Below are 21,253 nucleotides of genomic sequence, written 5' to 3'. Positions count from 1 at the left end.
TGCTTATAGAGGTATGCCTTGACTGCCATATTTAAAATAGTAATTCTCATCAGCATCCCCATTCTTACTGTCCTGCTTCATTTTTTTGTCATGGTTCATATCACTTCCTAACATCATATGTAATTTACTTACATATTAGTATTAACTAACCTAAATTTTTATGTTATATATTATTTATCTCCCTCCACTAAAATAGAGGTTCTATGGTCGTTATCTCTTGGGTTTTCTTCTCTACCACCAGCACTTCAAAAATGCCCATCGTCTGCTGCCTTCGGCTCAGGTCATGATCTCAGGGTCCTGGGATCGAGCCCCGCATCGGGCTCTCTGCTCCGCAGGGAGCCTGCTTCCTCCTCTCTCTGCCTGCCTCTCTGCCTACTTGTGATCTCTCTCTCTCTGTCAAATGAATAAATAAAAAACAAAAAAAAAATCTTAAAAAAAAATGCCCATCGTGTAGTAGGTGTTCAATAAATAGTTGTTGAGTGAAGAAGAGAAGTTACATTCTAGAAACTCTATATAGATAGGTCTACAACTACATCCATCACTTGTGTAGTCTTTGTGTCTTCCCAGTGTCTGGTACACAGAAGGTATTCAGTCAATATTTGCTAGTTGGATAAACATATAAATTTCATCTAAAAGCCAACAGAACATTTGGGTATAACTAAAGAGAAAGGGAGCCTCAAATATTTTCTTTAAAGTGGTATACTTTAAATTTGTGGCCTGTCAGAAAATTGTTCCTTTCCACAATGGTTCTTACAGAGCTAGAAGGCAGGTTTTGCAAAAAGATTAATTAATGTTAAATAATAAAAAATTTATTAATTAATTAGAAGATGTGTTAATACGTTTGCACTTAACTGCAGCTCATCCCCATTTATAGAGTCAAAGGCAGCCGAAGATAGGCCACTACAGACCATCTTACAGTTTTCAAAGCAGAGTTCTCTGTGAGGAAAGTGTGCCGTTATGATCAGTAATGGTGTACCTGGTCCTGAAGCCTTCCTCTCTTCATTTAACATTCTGAATAGAGAGATTCAGGGATGCTCTTTGTTATTTTGCTACTTGTTAAGGTGGGCATAACATTTCTTTTATTTTTTTTTCCATTTTATTTATTTTTTCAGCGTAACAGTATTCATTCTTTTTGCACAACACCCAGTGCTCCATGCAAAACGTGCCCTCCCCATTACCCACCACCTGTTCCCCCAACCTCCCACCCCTGACCCTTCAAAACCCTCAGGTTGTTTTTCAGAGTCCATAGTCTCTTATGGTTCGCCTCCCCTTCCAAATTTTTTTTTTAAATAAACATATAATGTATTTTTATCCCCAGGGGTACAGGTCTGTGAATCGCCAGGTTTACACACTTCACAGCACTCACGATAGCACTTACCCTCCCCAATGTCCATAGCCCCCTCCCCCTCTCCCAATCCCACCTCCCCCCAGCAACCCCCAGTTTGTTTTGTGAGATTAAGAGTCATTTATGGTTTGTCTCCTAGGAACATCCAGTTTAGAAAGGAAAAAGGATTGCCACTCTTGAATATGAAGTGCATTATTCTGTTAGGGCATCCGAAGGCAATTGATTATGCGAGTAGCAGATCTCTCATAGCTCTCATTGGTTATATGTAATTATCTAAATGAATTATGCTTTAATTTGAGACACTTCATAAATCTAAGATCATAAAATTGGAAGTAGTAAAGACTGAAGATGTTAGGATATGCAGGTGTGTTTAAGTGCTAGGATTCCATGATCTCTCCACATTAGCTACCAAAGAAATCATGTATCCAATTCTGTCATCATTATTAGTGCTTCTCAGCTCATCAGACCTCTGAAGCCTGAAGCATCCTCTCTCTACTGTCTCTCCTGGATGCCTTCCTGGGCCATACAGACTGGATCTCCGAGTCAATGTACAGAGTGTTGCATAAGGGTCAGAAATGGTATGTGTAGGAAAGATGCGTTTGGTACCTCAAAGGCATTTTCCCACAGAAATTTCCTTTTACATAATTGTTAGAGTCCTCTATTGTTACATCTGAATATTGTATTAAAATATTTTAATGTTACTACTAAAATACATTTTTATGGGCTAAGTTGCGTACCTAAATTCCACACATAATATCTCTCATGGAAACATACTCTAAGTGGCAATAACATATTCATAGTTTAAAAATTGTCACTACTATTAACATTTTATCTTTTTTATGTTCTGTTAGTCGCCATATGGTACATTAATTTTTGCTGTAGTGTTCCATGATTCATTGTTTGCATATAATACCCAGTGCTCCATGCAGTAAGTGCTCTCCTTAATACCCATCACCATCATCATTAGCCGTCAGGGAAATTGAAATCAAAACCACATTGAGATACCACCTTATATCAGTTAGAATGGCAAAAATTGACAAGGCAAGAAACAACAAATGTTGGAGAGGTTGTAGAGAAAGGGGAACCCTCTTGCACTATTGGTAGGAAGGCAAGTTGGTGCAGCCACTTCAGAAAACAGTGTGGAGGTTCCTCAAAAAAGTTAAAAATAGAGCTACCATATGACCCAGCAATTGCACTACTGGATATTTACCCCAAAGATATGGATGTAGTGAAAAGAAGGGCCACGAGCATTCCAATGTTCATAGCAGCAATGTCCATGCTGTTAACATTTTAACTAACTATCTGGTACTGAAATAATCCTTTGGGTCTCTTCAGAGGATGTGACTCACTTGAACCAGATATGCTTGCTGTATTTATGCTATCTTGATTTGTAAGGAATTATCTGAAATTTTTAAAAAATTCTTTTCTATCCTGGCCCTATTTTCCTAGTTCTAGGCTTAGCTTTCAAATTATCAGGTAGGCATTCTCAATTCTTGGAAGTGTCTCAGGCTCAATGACTACAAATCCAAAATTATTATCTCCTTCCAAAGTTTTATCCCTAGAAAACCAGTATCTGCTCCTGAATATACTGTTGGTATGAATTCTATCAACATTCTCCTGGTATTAACACTAGCTTTTAGCTTTTGCTACATCCTCTGTGTCAGTTTTTACCCACATGTAATTAGCCTCAAGTTTGTTTGTTTGTTTTTCATTTAAATTTTCTAAATGACTCTAGGATTCATCTCCTCCTATCTATACCCAGTGTCACTAATCTAGTTTAGGATCTCATCATATCTTATTTGGCTTTTTGGAAATAGCCTCCTTGGACTCAATGCTTCAGAGCAACTACCTATTGTATAACTACTAGAATTTTTTTCCTAAATCATTAGAAAAATAATTCCTTTTTCAAAAACCTTCAGTGGCATTCTATTATTTAAAGAACGAGCTACGGGGTGCCTGGGTGGCTCAGTCGTTAAGTGTCTGCCTTCGGCTCAGGTCATGATCCCAAGGTTCTGGGATGGAGCCCCACATTGGGCTGCCTGCTGAGTGGGGGGCCTGCTTCTCCCTCTGCCATTCCCCCTGCTTATGTTCCCTTTCTCACTGTCTCTCACTCTCTGTCAAATAAATAAATAAAATTAAAAAACAAAAAAAAAAGAATGAGCTTCAAATGCTTTAACATAATAACCTTAGTGTCCAAAAGATCATTTGAGGCCTGTTCCTTACCATATGAACATGGGGCTGTCTGCAATACCTGTATTCCTCGAATTTAGGGATTCTGAATCTTTTTTGCATCATGAATTCCTTTGCCAGTCTGAGGAAGTGTGTGGACTCCTTCCCACGAAAATATTTTTGAATGTATAAAATAATAAACATAAGATTACCAAGGAAAACACTTCTACAGTGATAAAATTCTGTCTGTGGGCCCTACTGTTTATGTCTTTGTGGCTTTGCTTGTGATCTTTTTAGCAAAGAAGTGCCCCTAAAATGACTCCTCTGATTATTGAAATCCTTCTCATCTTTCAAAGCTTATTCAATTCCCATCTCCTCTGAGCAACTTTACCTAAACTCCCCGCTGCCTCTGTATTCAGTGCTCTGCCCTTGGCCCACTCACAGTCGATTCTTTGTGTTTCTGATTTGTCCTTATCTTAACTTCGCCTTTTGCTATAACATATTGTATGAATTGACAATGATGGGCTGAACAGTAGACTAACTGGCCACTTTCACACGTTTTGAATACACGATTCTTTTAAAACACTATGAAATATGCATATAAGGAGGAAATTGAGGTCCAGAAGTTTTGTTTGACTGAGTTAGTACAATTTGTGGCTCTTATAAATTATTTGAGGAAAAGACTATTTTAATCTTTTTCTTTATACCTTCTCAGGATTCGTGGGATAATATTTGTTCGGTAATGTTTGCTTACATGGATTTAAAAATTAGAAAAACTGGAAAATTCTTATCTCCCAGTATTTAATGCCCCTAAAATTGACTAGGTGCCATAGGAGGACAGAGATAAAAATAACAGTGTCCCTAGTTCAATGTATATCAAATCAACAGTGACTAAATCCTTCTTAACGTACTAAAAACCCTTCTAGTTCCTAACAGTTTCACAAACGGAAAATTTACGGAAGGGTTTTCAGCAGGCAGTTCCTTAAAATATTAATTCTTGTTTTGCACTCTCGATAAAAAAAAACAAAACAAAACAAAACAAAAAAATAGTAATAAAAATAGGACAAGTTAAAGAATTTATGTGGAGTCATAATGAATTCAGGAAACATTTACATTTGTGATAATATCAGTTGTAAACCTTATTTCCTATGGTACTCCCTCGGTAAAAACAATAAAAGCAACTCAATTTTAGATATAATTCCCTTGTTCCTGTTTCACTTTTTTTGTAGTCAAACATGTTTCTGCAGGTCTTCCTAAAACAACATTATTAGGCAATCTATTTTTAAGTAAAAGCATTTATTCAAAAAGATTTGCAATAGTAATGTTTTCATTTCAAAATATTATTTTGAGTTTAAAAATCATATATTTATGATCATTAATATCTCATGTGGAAGTTTCTCATATATAGTAATTATTTTGAAAGGAATTACATCGTTCAATTTGCCAATGCCTTTAGCATTTATAAACTATAAATTAATGTATAATTAATTCATTATCACTATTTTTTTCTCATGGCCTTTTCTATTCTTATATTGCAGCAAAGACTAACTTAGGTGTCCCAGGGTAATTGATTTTCTATTTTCACAGCTCCAGATGGTCCTCCTGAAAGTGTGCATGTAATAGCAACATCCCCTTTTAGCATCAACATCAGCTGGAGTGAACCTGCTACCATTACTGGACCAACATTCTATCTGGTCGATGTCAAATCGGTAAGCTGTGTCTTACCTTCTGCAAAGACAGTAGAGAGAGTGATTAAGAATACACATTTGGAACCAGACTATTGGGATTTTAATCCTAGCTCTGTTAGACCTTGGACAACTTACTTAACTTGTATGTGTTTCAGTATCCACATCTATAAAGTAAAGATCAACAGTAGTACTCAAGGTACAGAGATCTTGTGAAGACTAAATTAGAAAATAATGCATAAAGTACTTTAAACATTGCCTGAGTGAGGCTCAGTGAATGTAAATAAGGCCTAATAAATGTAAGTAAAGTATTATAAGCATGATTATCATATTTATCCCCAGGTTTTAGATAATGTATGTAAACAGGTGGTTAAATTGATATTAATACACTGTTTAAAATACAGTGAAAAAGTACCTACTTCAACAGCATATATACTAAAATTGGAATGACACAGAGAAGATTAGCATGGCCCCTGGACAAGGATGACACGGAAATTCATGAAACATTCCATATTTTAAAAACAATAATAATAATAAAAATACAGTGAAAAAAACTCAGAATACAAAAGGTGAAGGGAGAAAACATTAGGGGAAATAGCTCCCAAATAAGGTAACATCAGAGCTTAATGCAAAAAACACCTGAAGCAGACCATGAGGAAGAAATGGTACTAATGGTGTGAAAATTAAGATTCATTCAAGAAAAAGTGAGCAGTTCAAGAATCCTTGGTCAAAGCATTCAAGAAAAGTGCTGAGAGAAGCTAGATTAGGAGGGCAGACTGTACAACAGTTAATGGAATGTGGGTTTCATGATAAACCCAGTGGAGTATCAATTGAGGAATTAAAGCAGTGCTGGGATATAGATTTCTATTTTATAGGATCAGCTTCATTGCACTGCAGAGGACAGAGCAGTCCTAGTGCAAAATCCGACCAGGGGACGGGATGCTGTAAGAGTAACTGGGTAAGAAAAGATAAGGACAGAGGAAATGTATCAAGGGAAGGGAATGGAAAATCATTTATACCTCCAGGATTTGGTGGAAAAAATCAGTGGATGGTGAGTGAAAGAATAATTGAGGATGACTTCAAGATACAGAATTTGGAAAAGTGTGAAGAGAAAGAGATTTGTAAAGGAAAGGAATGAATTCAGTACTAGATGCACTGAGTTTGAGATACCCAGGAGACCCAGGTGAAGATACTCCCTTAGCTCTATTGTATCTAGATCTGGAGCTCAGGAGAGGAGATCTGAATTTGCAAATTTGGGAAGTGTTGGTATTCAGATGGTAGTTGAAATGATAGGAAGGAATGAGATGAAATACGGGACACGTAGCATAAGGACCTCTTCTGTAAAAACTAACCTGAGGATTGAACCCTGGGGAATCCAGACATTCAAAGAAGAGGCCACTGAAGTCACCAGACTGGTGGAGCCATCCAGACAGAAGGAAACCCAGGTGTGAGAGTCAAGCCTTTCACCTAAAACAGGGTGCTCACCAATGTAAATAATGCAGATTGTAAACTAGGATTAGGATCGGAAAAAGCTCGTGAGGGCCCCGCTTGGGTTTTACTGGGCCTGATGACTGCTCTCTTCTAGTGACATCTCATGCATTGAGTCAGATAATTAATTTATGGTGTATTTTCGTCCCCCTTCAGTGCTTTCTCTACCTACCTTTTGTCTAATGTTTATGATTTTATTGTGTCTTTATGTTATTTCTAAAATGGAAATGCTTCTCTCTCAAAAGACCTGTCATGATTAAAAGAAAATTTAAGGGATTATTGTTGCATTTGGACTCCCACTCAGTCTTCTGTTTATGTTCCTTTTTAGAGCATATTTGTGAATACTTAGTTCATAATTAGCCAAAAGTAATCAACATGCATGACAAGCACTCTGGGAATATGTATTAAAAGCAAATTATAAAATGAGAATGTTCTGTTCTGTCAAAAACACCTTATTAATGAAAACAGTTCTCTCTTGAAATTTGATCATATTTAAAGGAAGGGAAAATAATTTTTTTTTTAAGTGGTTTATAGGGGCACCTGGGTGGCTCAGTGGGTTAAAGCCTCTGCTTTCGGCTCAGGTCAAGATCCCAGAGTCCTGGGATTGAGCCCCGCATCAGGCTCTCTGCTCAGCAGGGAGCCTGCTTCCTCCTCTCTCTCTGTCTGCTTCTCTGCCTACTTGTGATCTCTGTCTGTCAAATGAATAAATAAAATCTTTTAAAATAAATAAATAAGTAAAAAATGGTTTATAACCTCACTCTCCTAGTATTCTTATAGATATTTAAAATGAGCAAGGGAAAGAGAAGGATGATTAACATGGTAATTGCTTACTTTCTATCAGTTACACAGTAGCCTCTCATCTATTATTTTGCTGTAAAGATATTATCTTCATTTTGCATAAAGGGGAGTTGAAGCACAGAGATGATGGCTTCTCAAATAGTTGAGACCTGACTACAGCCAGCAGACAGTGGTATGATAGAAGAATGGAAAAACCACCAAGTAGAAAATAAAATGTGCCAAGTTGAAGTATATGACCATCCAAACCTTTTGGGTCAAAGATAACAAGAATTCAAAGAGATTGTAGCACTTCTCAGTCCCCCCAGGGTTCTTGGAACTAGGCCATCATAGTTTTAAATGTCCTAGGTGCTGGATACCTGGAACAAGTCTGATATGGACCTTGTCTTTATAGAGCTTATCTGCAGCTCATTTCATGGATACATAATTATCTGTCTTCAAAAATCATTGGCGGGGCCCCTGGTTGGCTTAGTTGGTAGAGCAGAAAACTCTTGATCTCAGGGTTGGGAGTTCAAGCCCCACCTTAGGTACAAGAGCTTGCTTGAGGGGAAAAAATGAAAGGAAGAAAGAAAGTTAGAAAAATCATTGGCTCGTAGGCCAGGGAAGAACAATATCATTGAATTTAAGACTTACACTGTAGCCTTTGCCAAATACTAGTCACAGGGTCATAAAACTCTCTTCCTAAAAGGCTCAAGCAAAACTTGACAGTCTTAAAGATATATGGGCACAGGTATCACCCTGGATGATACTATCAGAAATTCATGCATTTTTGTGGTCCTTTGTTTGTTGTTCCCTTTGGTTTTTGTTTTTTTTTTTTTTTTTTTTTTTTTTCAAAATAACAACTATTTATCATTTCTGTTCACCAAAATAAGGATGCAGAATTTAAGTAGCTCACACTCTAGTGGGAGACACCAGAATACAAATAGCTAATCATAGAATGTGAGCTATGTGGTTTTTTTGGACCATAAACTGGCAAAGTAATTAAAGTTCCTGTTATGAGTGGCATACTATACATAGGAGACTTCACAGAGCAGGTTATATTGGTTATGGGACTTGAGGAATGAATTGAAGTGTGCCAGGTGGGGAAGGGAGCAAATGGGGTAGGAAAGGGAGAGAAAATAGAATCAAAGTCTAACTGCTGACATTGTCTATAAAACTACCATACTGCAAAAATAATGGGGCACATTTCATAATAATAGATGATCAAATAAAATATGAGCAAACAAGCTTGGAATTGGTAAAAGGGAAATAATGAATCAAAAAGGTCTGAGGTTTCAGTCCTGGGTAAGTGAACAAATAATGATTAACAATAACAATGACAGAGTAGATTTAGTGAAGAAGGATAGATGAATTTTGGTACATTCTGTATTTGAAGACCTAATGTTCTTTTTGGATTTTATTATATACGTTTTTAAGATATAGTAGAACACTGACATATTATGTCATGTTTTTACTACTCAATATTTGGTATATCCTATTTTAATGGAAGACATTAAAATAATTTAATATTACTTTATAAGATCAGGCCCAGTCTAGTAGTGTAGAGAGTTCTGAATTCTTGAAAGACTTGGGAGCAAATCCTATCTGAGCTACTAAATAACTATGGAATGTTGAGGAATTCACCGACTCTATAAAATCAGAATTCATATAGGTATGGTGGTCAGTCAAGTAACAAACTTCAGCCAGTTGGGCGGAGCCATGGTGAATTGGAGACTCATGCCCCACTGTAGAAGTCAACTATCACTCATCTCTAGGTAATTCTTACCCAGCATGAATATAAACCTAATCTTTTTTTTTTTAAGATTTTATTTATTTGAGAGAGAGAGAGACAGAGTGAGAGAGAGCCTGAGAGGGGAGGTCAGAGGGAGAAGCAGACTTCCTACGGACCTGGGAGCCTGATGCGGGACTCCATTCCAGGACTTCAGGACCATGACCTAGGCTAAAGACAGTCGCTCAACTGACTGAGCCACCCAGGTGTCCCAGTAGAAGCCTAGTCTTAAGGAAAATTTAAAAAGCTAGATTTTTAAGTGATGTTTAAATGCTGAGAGCTAACTGAATCACACTCACTTCCTACCAGTGAATACATGCACTTGATCAATAGTATTCCTATGCTGATTTGGTTTTCTGCCACTTTACAGAAAGGAGGCAACTGCCTTCAGTGCTCTAAGGTGGGAACAATCTATATGACTTTGCAATGCTTACGTTATCCGTCAGCCTTTTGCTGTGTTTCTCATAGCAACATCTTCTTTAAGTTAAAAAAGCTCTTAGAAAAGGGCATTTGAAGAATATTTTGAACAAAAAATCTTTCAAAGTTACAAGGGAGGGTCAAGTTGAGAAGAACTTAGTAGTGTGAACAGTGTACACAATCTGGTTTTAAGTGTTTCAATTTGGATACCTGAGAGTAGCATGCATTGTAGGATTTCAAATTTTCTGTTGTTCATCTTAGGAAAATCCTTTCTTTGTATTGCTAGGAACTTTAGCTATGTTTGATCCCTGCAACGAATAGGCCAGACTCTCCATCCAAGGCAAAGGCAGACGATGTTTGAACACACTCTATGACTATATTTAATACACCCAAGGATACTCATTTTTGCACATCTAATACTTAGAGCAGCCACGGTTGTCTCCGCATCCAGTACCATGCTTAGTGCGAGATGGGAGTTTTTCAAACTGCGCTCATGACCAAAATTTTTTTAATGAACTGGAGTAAAATTTCAAAGAGAAGAAAATATCAAAGTGCATTTCAGAAAGAAGTTGCATTTCTGGAAATTGTTTTCAAGTTGTAAAGAAGTGTGTATATGTATACATATAAAAGTATAAACACACACACATCCTGAGTTATGTTACAAAATGTGCTTCCTTTTGGTAAGTCATAGTAAAAAAAAAAAAAAATCAACCTCTCTGTGCCAACTACTTCATATATGTTTTTCTAAATCTCACCAAACTAAATAGATATTATTACTGCAATTTTACATACACAGAAAGTAAGACACAGAGAACATAAGCGATTTGTCAAATGCTACAGGAACTATTACATGACCAAGTTGGGATTTGAACCCTTAATGATTAATTACCAAAACCTGTATTCTTTCTCCTATAAAACATTGCAGTTGAGACTCTTAATCTAAGGAAACAAACTGAGGGTTGCTGGAGTGGAGCAGGGTGGGAGGGATTGGATGGCTGGGTGATGGACACTGGGGAGGGTATGTGCTATGGTGAGTGCTGTGAGTTGTGTAAGACTGATGATTCACAGACCTGTACCCCTGAAACAAATAATACTTTATATGTTAATTTTAAAAATGCAGTTGAAAGTAGAGTTTCATTGACACAGAGATAGTACTTGCTTGTTCATGAGACGGTTGATTGACTGTGATGGGTTAGTTTATTTTTATTTTTTCTTTTACTTTCAGTTCTTGAAATAATTGCTTATAAGTAGACTGTTAAAGTGGCACTTTAGATTTCCCAGGACAATCTGACTGCAGGAAAAAAACTAATTTAAATCTTGACTAGATAAATGTACCACATGCAGCTTGGTAGTATTATGTTTTGGTGATTTGGATCTCAAGTGCAACTAACTCCCTTTAATTACTAGCTATTTTTTCCTATAGGTAGATAGTGATGAATTTAATATTTCCTTCATCAAGTCAAATGAGGAAAATAAGACCATAGAAATTAAAGACTTGAAAATATTCACAAGGTATTCTGTGGTGATCACAGCATTCACTGGAAACATAAGTGCTGCATATGCAGAAGGAAAGTCAAGTGCTGAAGTGATTGTTACTACTTTAGAATCAGGTAAGGCATATTTCCCATCACTGCTAAAAGCTGACTGAGATTTAAGTGCCTTTTTTTTTAGAATCTCTCACACCACCCCTTAAAAAGGGTATGTTTTACAAGACATTTTTTAAGTGTATAAAATATAAAATTCAGTGATTCACCATAACTGACAAAAGTGAAGTTTTCTATTTACATTTTTTAGGCAAAGTGGAATTATGTAGAATAATTGGTTCTTGGAAATACAGAAACAAATTAGTTCACAATAATGTCCTAATTGTATTTTTTTGTATTTATTTAAACACTAAAGATTTCAGAAGTTGAGTTACCTTGCCTAAGAGATGATTTTTCAAAGGGTCTGTAGCCAATAGTTTTTCATGTAAAATTCCATTTTAATTATTTCTATGATTTAAATGCACATTAAAGTAATAATAGTCTATCATTATATAATCTGCAATTCAAAATTAGAATCCTGGTCATGCTTACCTTCTCTGTTTTTCTCACCTAATCAAATGACATGTTTTTATTACATAACCTATTTAATAAATGTCAGAATCCATACAGATGTCCTCAAGTTCCTACAAACAGGGTCTGAATGAATAATAAGTTTGTAACCAATAGGAATTAAGTGTGGAAAGTCAGCTTCCCAGAGCTTGCTTGCCCTATCCTCCTTCAGACTCCTGATGTTCTTTGCCACCAGATTTATCTTTGGAAAGAGCACATGAAGGGAAGTGTTGCTATAGTTTATTTGTTGCTCTCTGTAAGGTAAGTATAGGAGGTAAAACGTGTTTTTTAGCTAGTCTTTTCATTATGTTATATGCTCTATTGTCTATAAAGTTATGGTTCTGCATTAGAAGATAACATCTTATCCTCAGCACCCTAAAATTTCATTTGTTTCCATTTTGCTGCCACATATATCCCAGATACTTATTTTCTTGTACTTTGTACTTCTCTCGCATCTCACCTGGGAAGAAAGATGCTGCTGAGTTTATTCACACTCATACCATAAAGTACTGATTGTCAAATGTTACCCCTCACAAAGATATCATGGTTAAATAAATTATTACTAAATCTCTAAGAGCAGAATTTTAGAGGTAAAACCAAAGATATTTGGAAAACAGGAAATTCTTTCCAGCATTCAGAGAGCTTTCCAGCATTTCAGCATTCACTTATCCAACCTTAAAGCTAATCTGATTTTTTAGAAGGAGTTCTTATTAAAAGAAAAATTTTTTATATCATAGAAATGTATAACAGCAAATGTGACAATACATCTTGAGCCAATTTAACTTTCCCTTTAGCTATGCATTTTTCTATTTAATATTGATATTTGGCACTATACCATATTTATCTGTTCCTCTTTTTTTCCCACCGTTATTATTTGCTTTTTTTGTTTGTTTTGCTTGTTGCAGAGTTTTACCTATAAAGATATTTTACAAGATAATAAATAATAAATAAAGATACTGGAGGTTGAGCATCCAAACCTTTGCTAGCCAAATATTAGCAGCCTTGTTCATGGAAATCCCCTTAGTATGGGAGATATATCCATTTCAATTTGAGGAAAATAGATATATTCATGCAGTCAGTCATTTATATAGAGAACACTAATATATAGTACAGCAAGAACTAGTTCTTATATTCATAAATTAATTTTATCCTCACATATATCACTTTCTTTCATGATAATTCACTGATACTTAGCTGTTGTGTATTAGGCTAATTTTCATTTATCAAAAATAAGATGAAATATCTAGAATATATAAAGAACTCTCAAAACTCAAAAAAAATCCAATTAGAAATTGGGAAAAGACATGACTAGACATTTCATCACGAGGAGATACAGTGGGCAAATAAACTCATGATAAGATAGAGTTTCAGCATCATTAGCTATTAAGGAAACACAAATTAGAACCACAATGAGATATCACTATGCATCCACTAGAACAGATAAAATAATTATAAAATAGTGATGATGCCAAATGCTGGAAAAGATACAAAGAGACTGGATCTCTTGTACATTGTTAGTGGGAATGCAAAACGATACAGCCACACTGAAAAATAGTTTGGCGGCCTTTTATAAAACTAAACATGCACTTAGAGCACATTACCTAGCAACCATATTCTTGGGCAATTATCACAGAGAATTAAAAATTTATGTTCACACAAACAGCTGTAAATGAGCATTAATAGCAGGTCTATTAGAAGTAACAAAAAAACTAGAAACAACCCAAATGTTTTTCTATGATTAAACAAACTTTGGTGTATCCACAAAATGGAACACTGCTCCGTAATTAAAAAAAAGAATGAATCACTGATACATACAAGAACCTTGATGGAATTTAAGCATTATGCTGTTGTTTTCCTTAAAGTGACAGAACTATGAAGAACAATGGTTCGTGTTTTGGGAATGCATAGGGTACAAGTACAAGGGGACAGCTGGGGAGGTTTCTCTATGGAAATGGAAAAGTTTCACACCTTATTTCTAGTAATGATTGCAGGAATCTTTACATGGAATAAAATTGCATAGAACTACACACTCATTTATGAAAGCATGCGAAAATGGTGAAATCCGGTTAAGGCCTGTAATCTAATTATCAATAATGTACTAATGTCAATATCCAGGTTTGATATTTGATATAAAACTAGTTAGGTAAGTTGTCACCACTGGTAAAAGTTGGGGGAATGTTCTAGGGGTCTGTATGTAACACTTTCACAAATTCCTGTGAGTCTATATTATCTTTAAACAAGCAGTACAAAAGTCATGGGAATGCATTCTATATAAAAACAAATACATGTAAAAGTCAAAATAAATAAATAACCAAACTAACTGAATCACCATTATGATTTCTGTGGCCCACACATATCAGCCATTTTGTTTCCATAACATACATGGTTTAAATAATTTGTGTGACACATTTTAGAAGCAGACATTTGACACAAATAAATTTTAAATGGAAATTAAAAAGAGAAACAAAAAGTTTTAAAAACTAATTGCTTAATATTTCATTTTAGTCCCCAAGGATCCACCTAACAACATGACATTTCAGAAGATACCAGACGAAGTTACAAAATTCCAGTTAACGTTTCTTCCTCCTTCTCAACCCAATGGAAATATCCAAGTATACCAAGCTTTAGTTTACCGAGAAGATGATCCTACTGCTGTCCAGATTCACAATCTCAGTATTATCCAGCAAACTGACACATCCGTCATTGCGATGTTGGAAGGACTAAAAGGTGGACATACATATAATATCAGTGTAAGCATCTGTAGCTTTTAATGACTCACCTGTTTTAAAAAGTCAGGTTACAAATTCAGCATCCAACAATAGTAGAAATCCAGAAATAAAATAAAGGGGGAAAAATGCATGTTAAAAGCAAGAGAGCAGTGATATGTAAAGAGAGATTCTACCTAAAGGGAAGCCATTTATGTGTGATTATAAATGGAAAATGGAAAAGCAGATTTCAAAGGCAAAGGGTAGAAACAACGATTTACATGTTTGAAATTCACATACCTTTCACATAATAATTACTAAAGCTAAGCATTTTAAATTATGCATGTGTGTTTACAGACATACAAACATACACACAATTTATTTCAAAAATGTGTTTTTGTAGTATGTCTTAAAATTTTCAAATAGAATTATATGGTCAGAATATCATCTTTTTTTTTCCATTTTATTTATTTTTTCAGCGTAACAGTATTCATTCTTTTTGCACAACACCCAGTGCTCCATGCAAAACGTGCCCTCCCCATTACCCACCACCTGTTCCCCCAACCTCCCACCCCTGACCCTTCAAAACCCTCAGGTTGTTTTTCAGAGTCCATAGTCTCTTATGGTTCGCCTCCCCTTCCAAATTTTTTTTTTTTAATAAACATATAATGTATTTTTATCCCCAGGGGTACAGGTCTGTGAATCGCCAGGTTTACACACTTCACAGCACTCACGATAGCACTTACCCTCCCCAATGTCCATAGCCCCCTCCCCCTCTCCCAATCCCACCTCCCCCCAGCAACCCCCAGTTTGTTTTGTGAGATTAAGAGTCATTTATGGTTTGTCTCCCTCCCAATCCCATCTTGTTTCATTTATTCTTCTCCTACCCCCCTAACCCCCCATGTTGCTTCTCCATGTCCTCATATCAGGGAGATCATATGATAGTTGTCTTTCTCCAATTGACTTATTTCACTAAGCATGATACGCTCTAGTTCCATCCACGTCGTCGCAAATGGCAAGATTTCATTTCTTTTGATGGCTGCATAGTATTCCATTGTGTATATATACCACTTCTTCTTTATCCATTCATCTGTTGATGGACATCTAGGTTCTTTCCATAGTTTGGCTATTGTAGACATTGCTGCTATAAACATTCGGGTACACGTGCCCCTTCGGATCACTATGTTTGTATCTTTAGGGTAAATACCCAGTAGTGCAATTGCTGGGTCATAGGGTAGTTCTATTTTCAACATTTTGAGGAACCTCCATGCTGTTTTCCAGAGTGGTTGGACCAGCTTGCATTCCCACCAACAGTGGAGGAGGGTTCCCCTTTCTCCACATCCTCGCCAGCATCTGTCATTTCCTGACTTGTTAATTTTAGCCATTCTGACTGGTGTGAGGTGATATCTCATTGTGGTTTTGATTTGTATTTCCCTGATGCCGAGTGACGTGGAGCACTTTCTCATGTGTCTGTTGGCCATCTGGATGTCTTCTTTGCAGAAATGTCTGTTCATGTCCTCTGCCCATTTCTTGATTGGATTGTTTGTTCTTTGGGTGTTGAGTTTGCTAAGTTCCTTATAGATTTTGGATACTAGCCCTTTATCTGATATGTCATTTGCAAATATCTTCTCCCATTCTGTCAGTTGTCTTTTGGTTTTGTTAACTGTTTCCTTTGCTGTGCAAAAGCTTTTGATCTTGATGAAATCCCAATAGTTCATTTTTGCCCTTGCTTCCCTTGCCTTTGCCGTTGTTCCTAGGAAGATGTTGCTACGGCTGAGGTCGAAGAGGTTGCTGCCTGCATTCTCCTCAAGGATTTTGATGGATTCCTTTCTCACATTGAGGTCCTTCATCCATTTGGAGTCTATTTTCGTGTGTGGTGTAAGGAAGTGGTCCAATTTCATTTTTCTGCATGTGGCTGTCCAATTTTCCCAGCACCATTTATTGAAGAGGCTGTCTTTTTTCCATTGGACATTCTTTCCTGCTTTGTCGAAGATTAGTTGACCATAGAGTTGAGGGTCGATTTCTGGGCTCTCTATTCTGTTCCACTGATCTATGTGTCTGTTTTTGTGCCAGTACCATGCTGTCTTGATGATGACAGCTTTGTAATAGAGCTTGAAGTCCAGAATTGTGATGCCACCAACTTTGGCTTTCTTTTTCAATATTCCTTTGGCTATTCGAGGTCTTTTCTGGTTCCATATAAATTTTAGGATTATTTGTTCCTATATGTGGAAAACCCGAAAGACTCCACTCCAAAACTGCTAGAACTTGTACAGGAATTCAGTAAAGTGTCAGGATATAAAATCAATGCACAGAAATCAGTTGCATTTCTGTACACCAACAACAAGACTGAAGAAAGAGAAATTAAGGAGTCAATCCCATTTACAATTGTACCCAAAACTATAAGATACCTAGGAATAAACCTAACCAAAGAGACTAAGAATCTATACACAGAAAATTATAAAGTACTCATGAAAGAAATTGAGGAAGACACAAAAAAATGGAAAAATGTTCCATGCTCCTGGATTGGAAGAATAAATATTGTGAAAATGTCTATGCTACCTAAAGCAATCTACACATTTAAGGCAATCCCTATCAAAATACCATCCATTTTTTTCAGAATATCATCTTTTAAGCAACATAGAGTTCACCCTAAACATTCAGGTAGCTTAGTAATTAATTTTCTTACCTTTTTTATGATTATCATGTAATCAGAACACTTATTAATAATCTATATTTGTATATATGTTTTTCTCTATATTACATGTATATATCTGCATATCTTCATTTCTTCCTTCACTCACTTTATATCTTTTTTTATATATGTATCTGTCCTGCTAGGATTCTTGTTGCACACCCATTATATGGACTTCTATTGTGTAAGTTAGAGGGAGGGTGGTTAAAAGAATGAACTGATCTGAGTTCAAGTCCTGACTCTGATTTGCTTCTGATCACTTGCCTCAATTCTGTACCTCAGTTTCTTTTTTTTTTTAATATTTTATTTATTTGACAGAGAGAAATAACAACTAGGCAGAGAGGCAGGCAGAGAGAGAGGAGGAAGCAGGCTCCCCGCGGAGCAGAGATCCCGATGCGGGGCTCAATCCCAGGACCCTGGGATCATGACCTGAGCTGAAGGCAGAGGCTTTAACCCACTGAGCCACCCAGGCGCCCCTGGACCTCAGTTTCTTTATCTAAAAAAAAAAACACAGTAAATTCTGCTCTTGAAACTAATATTACACTGTATGTTAACCAACTGGAATTTAAATAAAAACTTGAAACAAAAAAAGAAGGAAAAAACAGTAATAGGAATAATGATTTCTTTATAAAATTTTTGTAAGGATTAAAGAATTAGAGTTATAGGAAGCAGTGAGCGCTCCATGAGTTTTGCCTTTTGGAATAAGAGAAAAAAATAGGAAACAAAGTAGAACTAATTCATAATTTAAAGAAAAAATTAGCAAAAACTTAATAGTAAAAAAGTTATCTAACTTACTGCTCAAAAAATGCAATTTATAGCTCTTCAACACCAAGGAATTTATTAACAATATATAACTTTCACATCCATCCCAACCTACTTAATCAAAACCTGCATATCTTCATTCAACAGGTTTACAAGTGACTTCCTTGTACAATGTATTTTGAGAAGCATACCTAACTCTTCATTTATTATCTCACTTAAATGTTAGGCTGTACCACAAAGAAGTAAAAATAATGTAGCACACCATAATATCACTTTCCACTTTTAAAATTTTTAAAAATATTTTATTTATGCATTTAGAGAGAAAGAAAGTGAACACAAGTGGGGTAGGGGGTGTGGAGGAGATGAGGTGGGAGGGGCAGAGGGAGAGGGAGAAGCAGACTCTCTACTGAGCAGGGAGCCCATGTGGGGCTCCGATCCCAGGACCCTGGAATCATGACCTGAGCCTGAGCCAAAGGCAGATACTTAACCAACTGAGACACCCAGGTGCCCCAGTACTTCTTTCCTTAAATTTACAAGCTCCAATAAATATTTTCTTTAGCTATTTTAACCCCATTTTTTAGGCTTTGTCTGTTTACTGTACCCATTGCATCATATATATTACTATAATTTTAGTTTTGTAAAAGCATCCTCAAAGTAGCTATAGTGCGGAAGTATAGAAAACAAGTCAATTAGTTCCAATAAACATATTATATTCTGAATTGTGTTTGTGAACGAAATTGGGCAAGAATGTAGTCTCTGTTTTTATAGAGCAAAATAAAGTAAATAAAAGAAGATTCTCTGTCTACAATTTCTTAAGCATTAAGTGAATTGAAAGGATCCCCATTTGTGTGAATCATCCTCTGTCTATACAAACAGAAATGTTTTATGTGTATATGCTCCATTATGCAGGTTATAGCGTCGGATACTTCAGGGCAGGGGTGAAAAAGGGCATAAAGGCCAACTTTCAGGGGGATGATTTAATACAGGAAAACAAGGAGGTTGAAGGAATAGGATTTCATTTCAGAGTAGGGGAAAAAAAGAAAGTCTTGAATATGGATTTAAAGAAAGCCAGAGTTACCTAGCTACAGAGGGAAGGAGCAGATGTGAGAGTAGATGAAGGAGTGTAGACATAGGGGCTTTTCTGCCTCTGCTCCTCCTACGGGTTCAAAGTGAAGCCACATCCTTCCTGGTCACTATGATAGGGCTGTTGAAGTCACTCACCCTTTGTTCTCAGGCCTTAGTACTGTAAGACAGTTTGAAAAACTACTTTATTATGAATGATCTTCCTCCACAGAGTACAGGAAAAATACAACATATAGGTTATGTTTGTTTTTAAAAGTAGAATCATTTTAAAGTTACATATGACCATGATAAAAATAGTAACAAGATGGGTTTTGTTTTTTTTTTTAGGTTTATGCAATCAATAGTGCTGGCGCAGGGCCAAAGGTTCAAATGAGAATAACCATGGACATTAAAGGTACAGATATGAACTGCCTTCCTGTGAAATACTGTTGTCTTAATCAAAGAGTAATTATAATTGAACTCTATTATTAGAGTTAAGAATGTAGTCAAGCTTTGAAATGATACATATGCAATAATAAGCCTACATTTAGTAATAAACCCTGCTTACTAAAGCTATATTTAAAATGTCTAAATAATAATACAAGTTACCATCTTAAAGAGAATGCCCACCTGCTGTTTATCTTATGTTTCTTTCCCTCTAAATTTAAAGTTTTCTGAGACAAATTTTATAGTCTGTTATTATGTTTTGTAGTTTTATTGAAAATTCATTGTTAAATTACCCATGGCTAGACTTTGACTAGTTTTAATTAAGTTCCTTGACTGATCTTTATCTTGAAAGTAAAATTCTTTTTAGTTAATCAGATAATGTTTACTATGCTACCATATATTCCACTTTATGATTCTGACTGTAAAGTAGATCGATCAATTCATTATTCTGACAGGTATTATTTATAGAAAATATAATTAAGATTGAAGGCTGCCTTCCTCACACAAAACGATCCATGAAAACCAAAAAAGATTGTTAAGAAAAACTTAGGGCTAGTCAGTCTTTCGGGATTCTTTCTCTTCCTGACTGAAAACACACATGCAATTGTGCCATCTCTCTAAAAATCTATAGTAAAACCTGCAGAGAGATTAAAAAAATGAAACATACGGACCTTTAGTAGAATGCTCCTCATTCTGAAGCAAAGAGTAACTTTTTCTTAGTCTTTTGTAAGCACAGCAGAGCAGAGTGATTAAATGAGCCAGATCAGACTGTGGAGACTGAATCCTGGATTGGCCTCTGGATATCTGCTCGACTTTGGGCAAGTGTCTTAACCTCTATAAGTTGTAAAATGCAGATAAGGCTAGTTCCTACCTCACAGATTGTTGTGAAGATTAAAAGAGATAATCTTTGAAAACCCTTAGGACAGTGACTAGAAACTGGTACTGTTAAGTACTATTAAGAAATATTACCTGTAAGATGAAGCTGGTAAGTTTTGTCTTTTCATCAGTGATAGTTTATATAATTGTAGTATTATTTAAAAGTATTACGATTTGCTTTTGCTTTTAATTCCAAACTACTTGGAATGTGCAAATGCATAAGCTCTTCAAAAACATCAGCTGTTTTACAAAATGACTTCATAAAGAAGGACTTAAGTCATACCATCTTAATTTCTTTTTGTTATTCAGTGGCAGACCAGTAAGTATGCAGGTAACGATGGCTGTATTACATTAATTCTTTAGCAAAACCTCCTATGTTTACTGCTTTGATCATCCCCAGGTAGAGACGATTTGTTCTGACTTTCCACTCCTTAGATAGGACAGATAGACTCATGATCAGTTGTCTAGAAAAAAATATGTGAGTACTGGTGGTACTGGTGAGGTGCTAGAGACTCATTTTTCTCCAGTAATATGCATGATTGTTTTTGGTGACATGGAGTGGACTTGAATTAATAGTGTCATTAAATTTGCATTTGACACATAATATACAGTTGGATAATTCTATCAAAATGCCAGATTCCTCTACCTGGAAACTTTTCTTAGGGACTCCCCAGTGGCCTGGCTGAGAGTTTTTCAGAACTCCATGAAATCTGAGGCTCTTGCTGAATCCTTCCTTCCTTCTTGTCTCACACAGGTATTAGACCTGTGATCTGGGGTCTAAAGGCTCTCGCTGCCTACTTCTGTTCCCTGTTCCTTGATTCTTCATGGGTAGTTCCTCCAATAAACTTCCTACACTTCTAATATTATTATAGCCCTTACATTGCAGAGGAATGAGCTAAAGGATCAAGCCAAAAAGATTTGATTCAAATCTTGGTATTTCCCTTTTACA

The 21,253-nt window shown here is 36.1% G+C and overlaps 1 protein-coding gene and 1 non-coding gene across 2 annotated transcripts in view; both read left to right on the top strand.

Moving 5' to 3' along the window:
* Positions 1–21,253, top strand: part of PTPRQ (protein tyrosine phosphatase receptor type Q) — a 196,893-nt gene that overhangs the window by 119,195 nt on the left and 56,445 nt on the right. Inside the window, exons 27-30 of the mRNA XM_046012882.1 lie at positions 5,102–5,223; positions 11,091–11,277; positions 14,266–14,510; positions 19,330–19,396. Coding sequence (XP_045868838.1) covers positions 5,102–5,223; positions 11,091–11,277; positions 14,266–14,510; positions 19,330–19,396 — 621 coding nt within the window. The remainder of the gene's footprint in view (positions 1–5,101; positions 5,224–11,090; positions 11,278–14,265; positions 14,511–19,329; positions 19,397–21,253) is intronic.
* LOC123947759 lies at positions 5,615–5,717 on the top strand. The gene has a single exon (XR_006819801.1). It is a non-coding gene; the product is annotated as a U6 spliceosomal RNA (small nuclear RNA).

The sequence above is a fragment of the Meles meles genome, chromosome 7 (assembly GCF_922984935.1).
Source record: "Meles meles chromosome 7, mMelMel3.1 paternal haplotype, whole genome shotgun sequence".
Classification (NCBI taxonomy): Eukaryota; Metazoa; Chordata; class Mammalia; order Carnivora; family Mustelidae; genus Meles; species Meles meles.
Note: the sequence above shows the minus strand (reverse complement) of the source record. Positions and strands in the feature narration are given on the sequence as shown.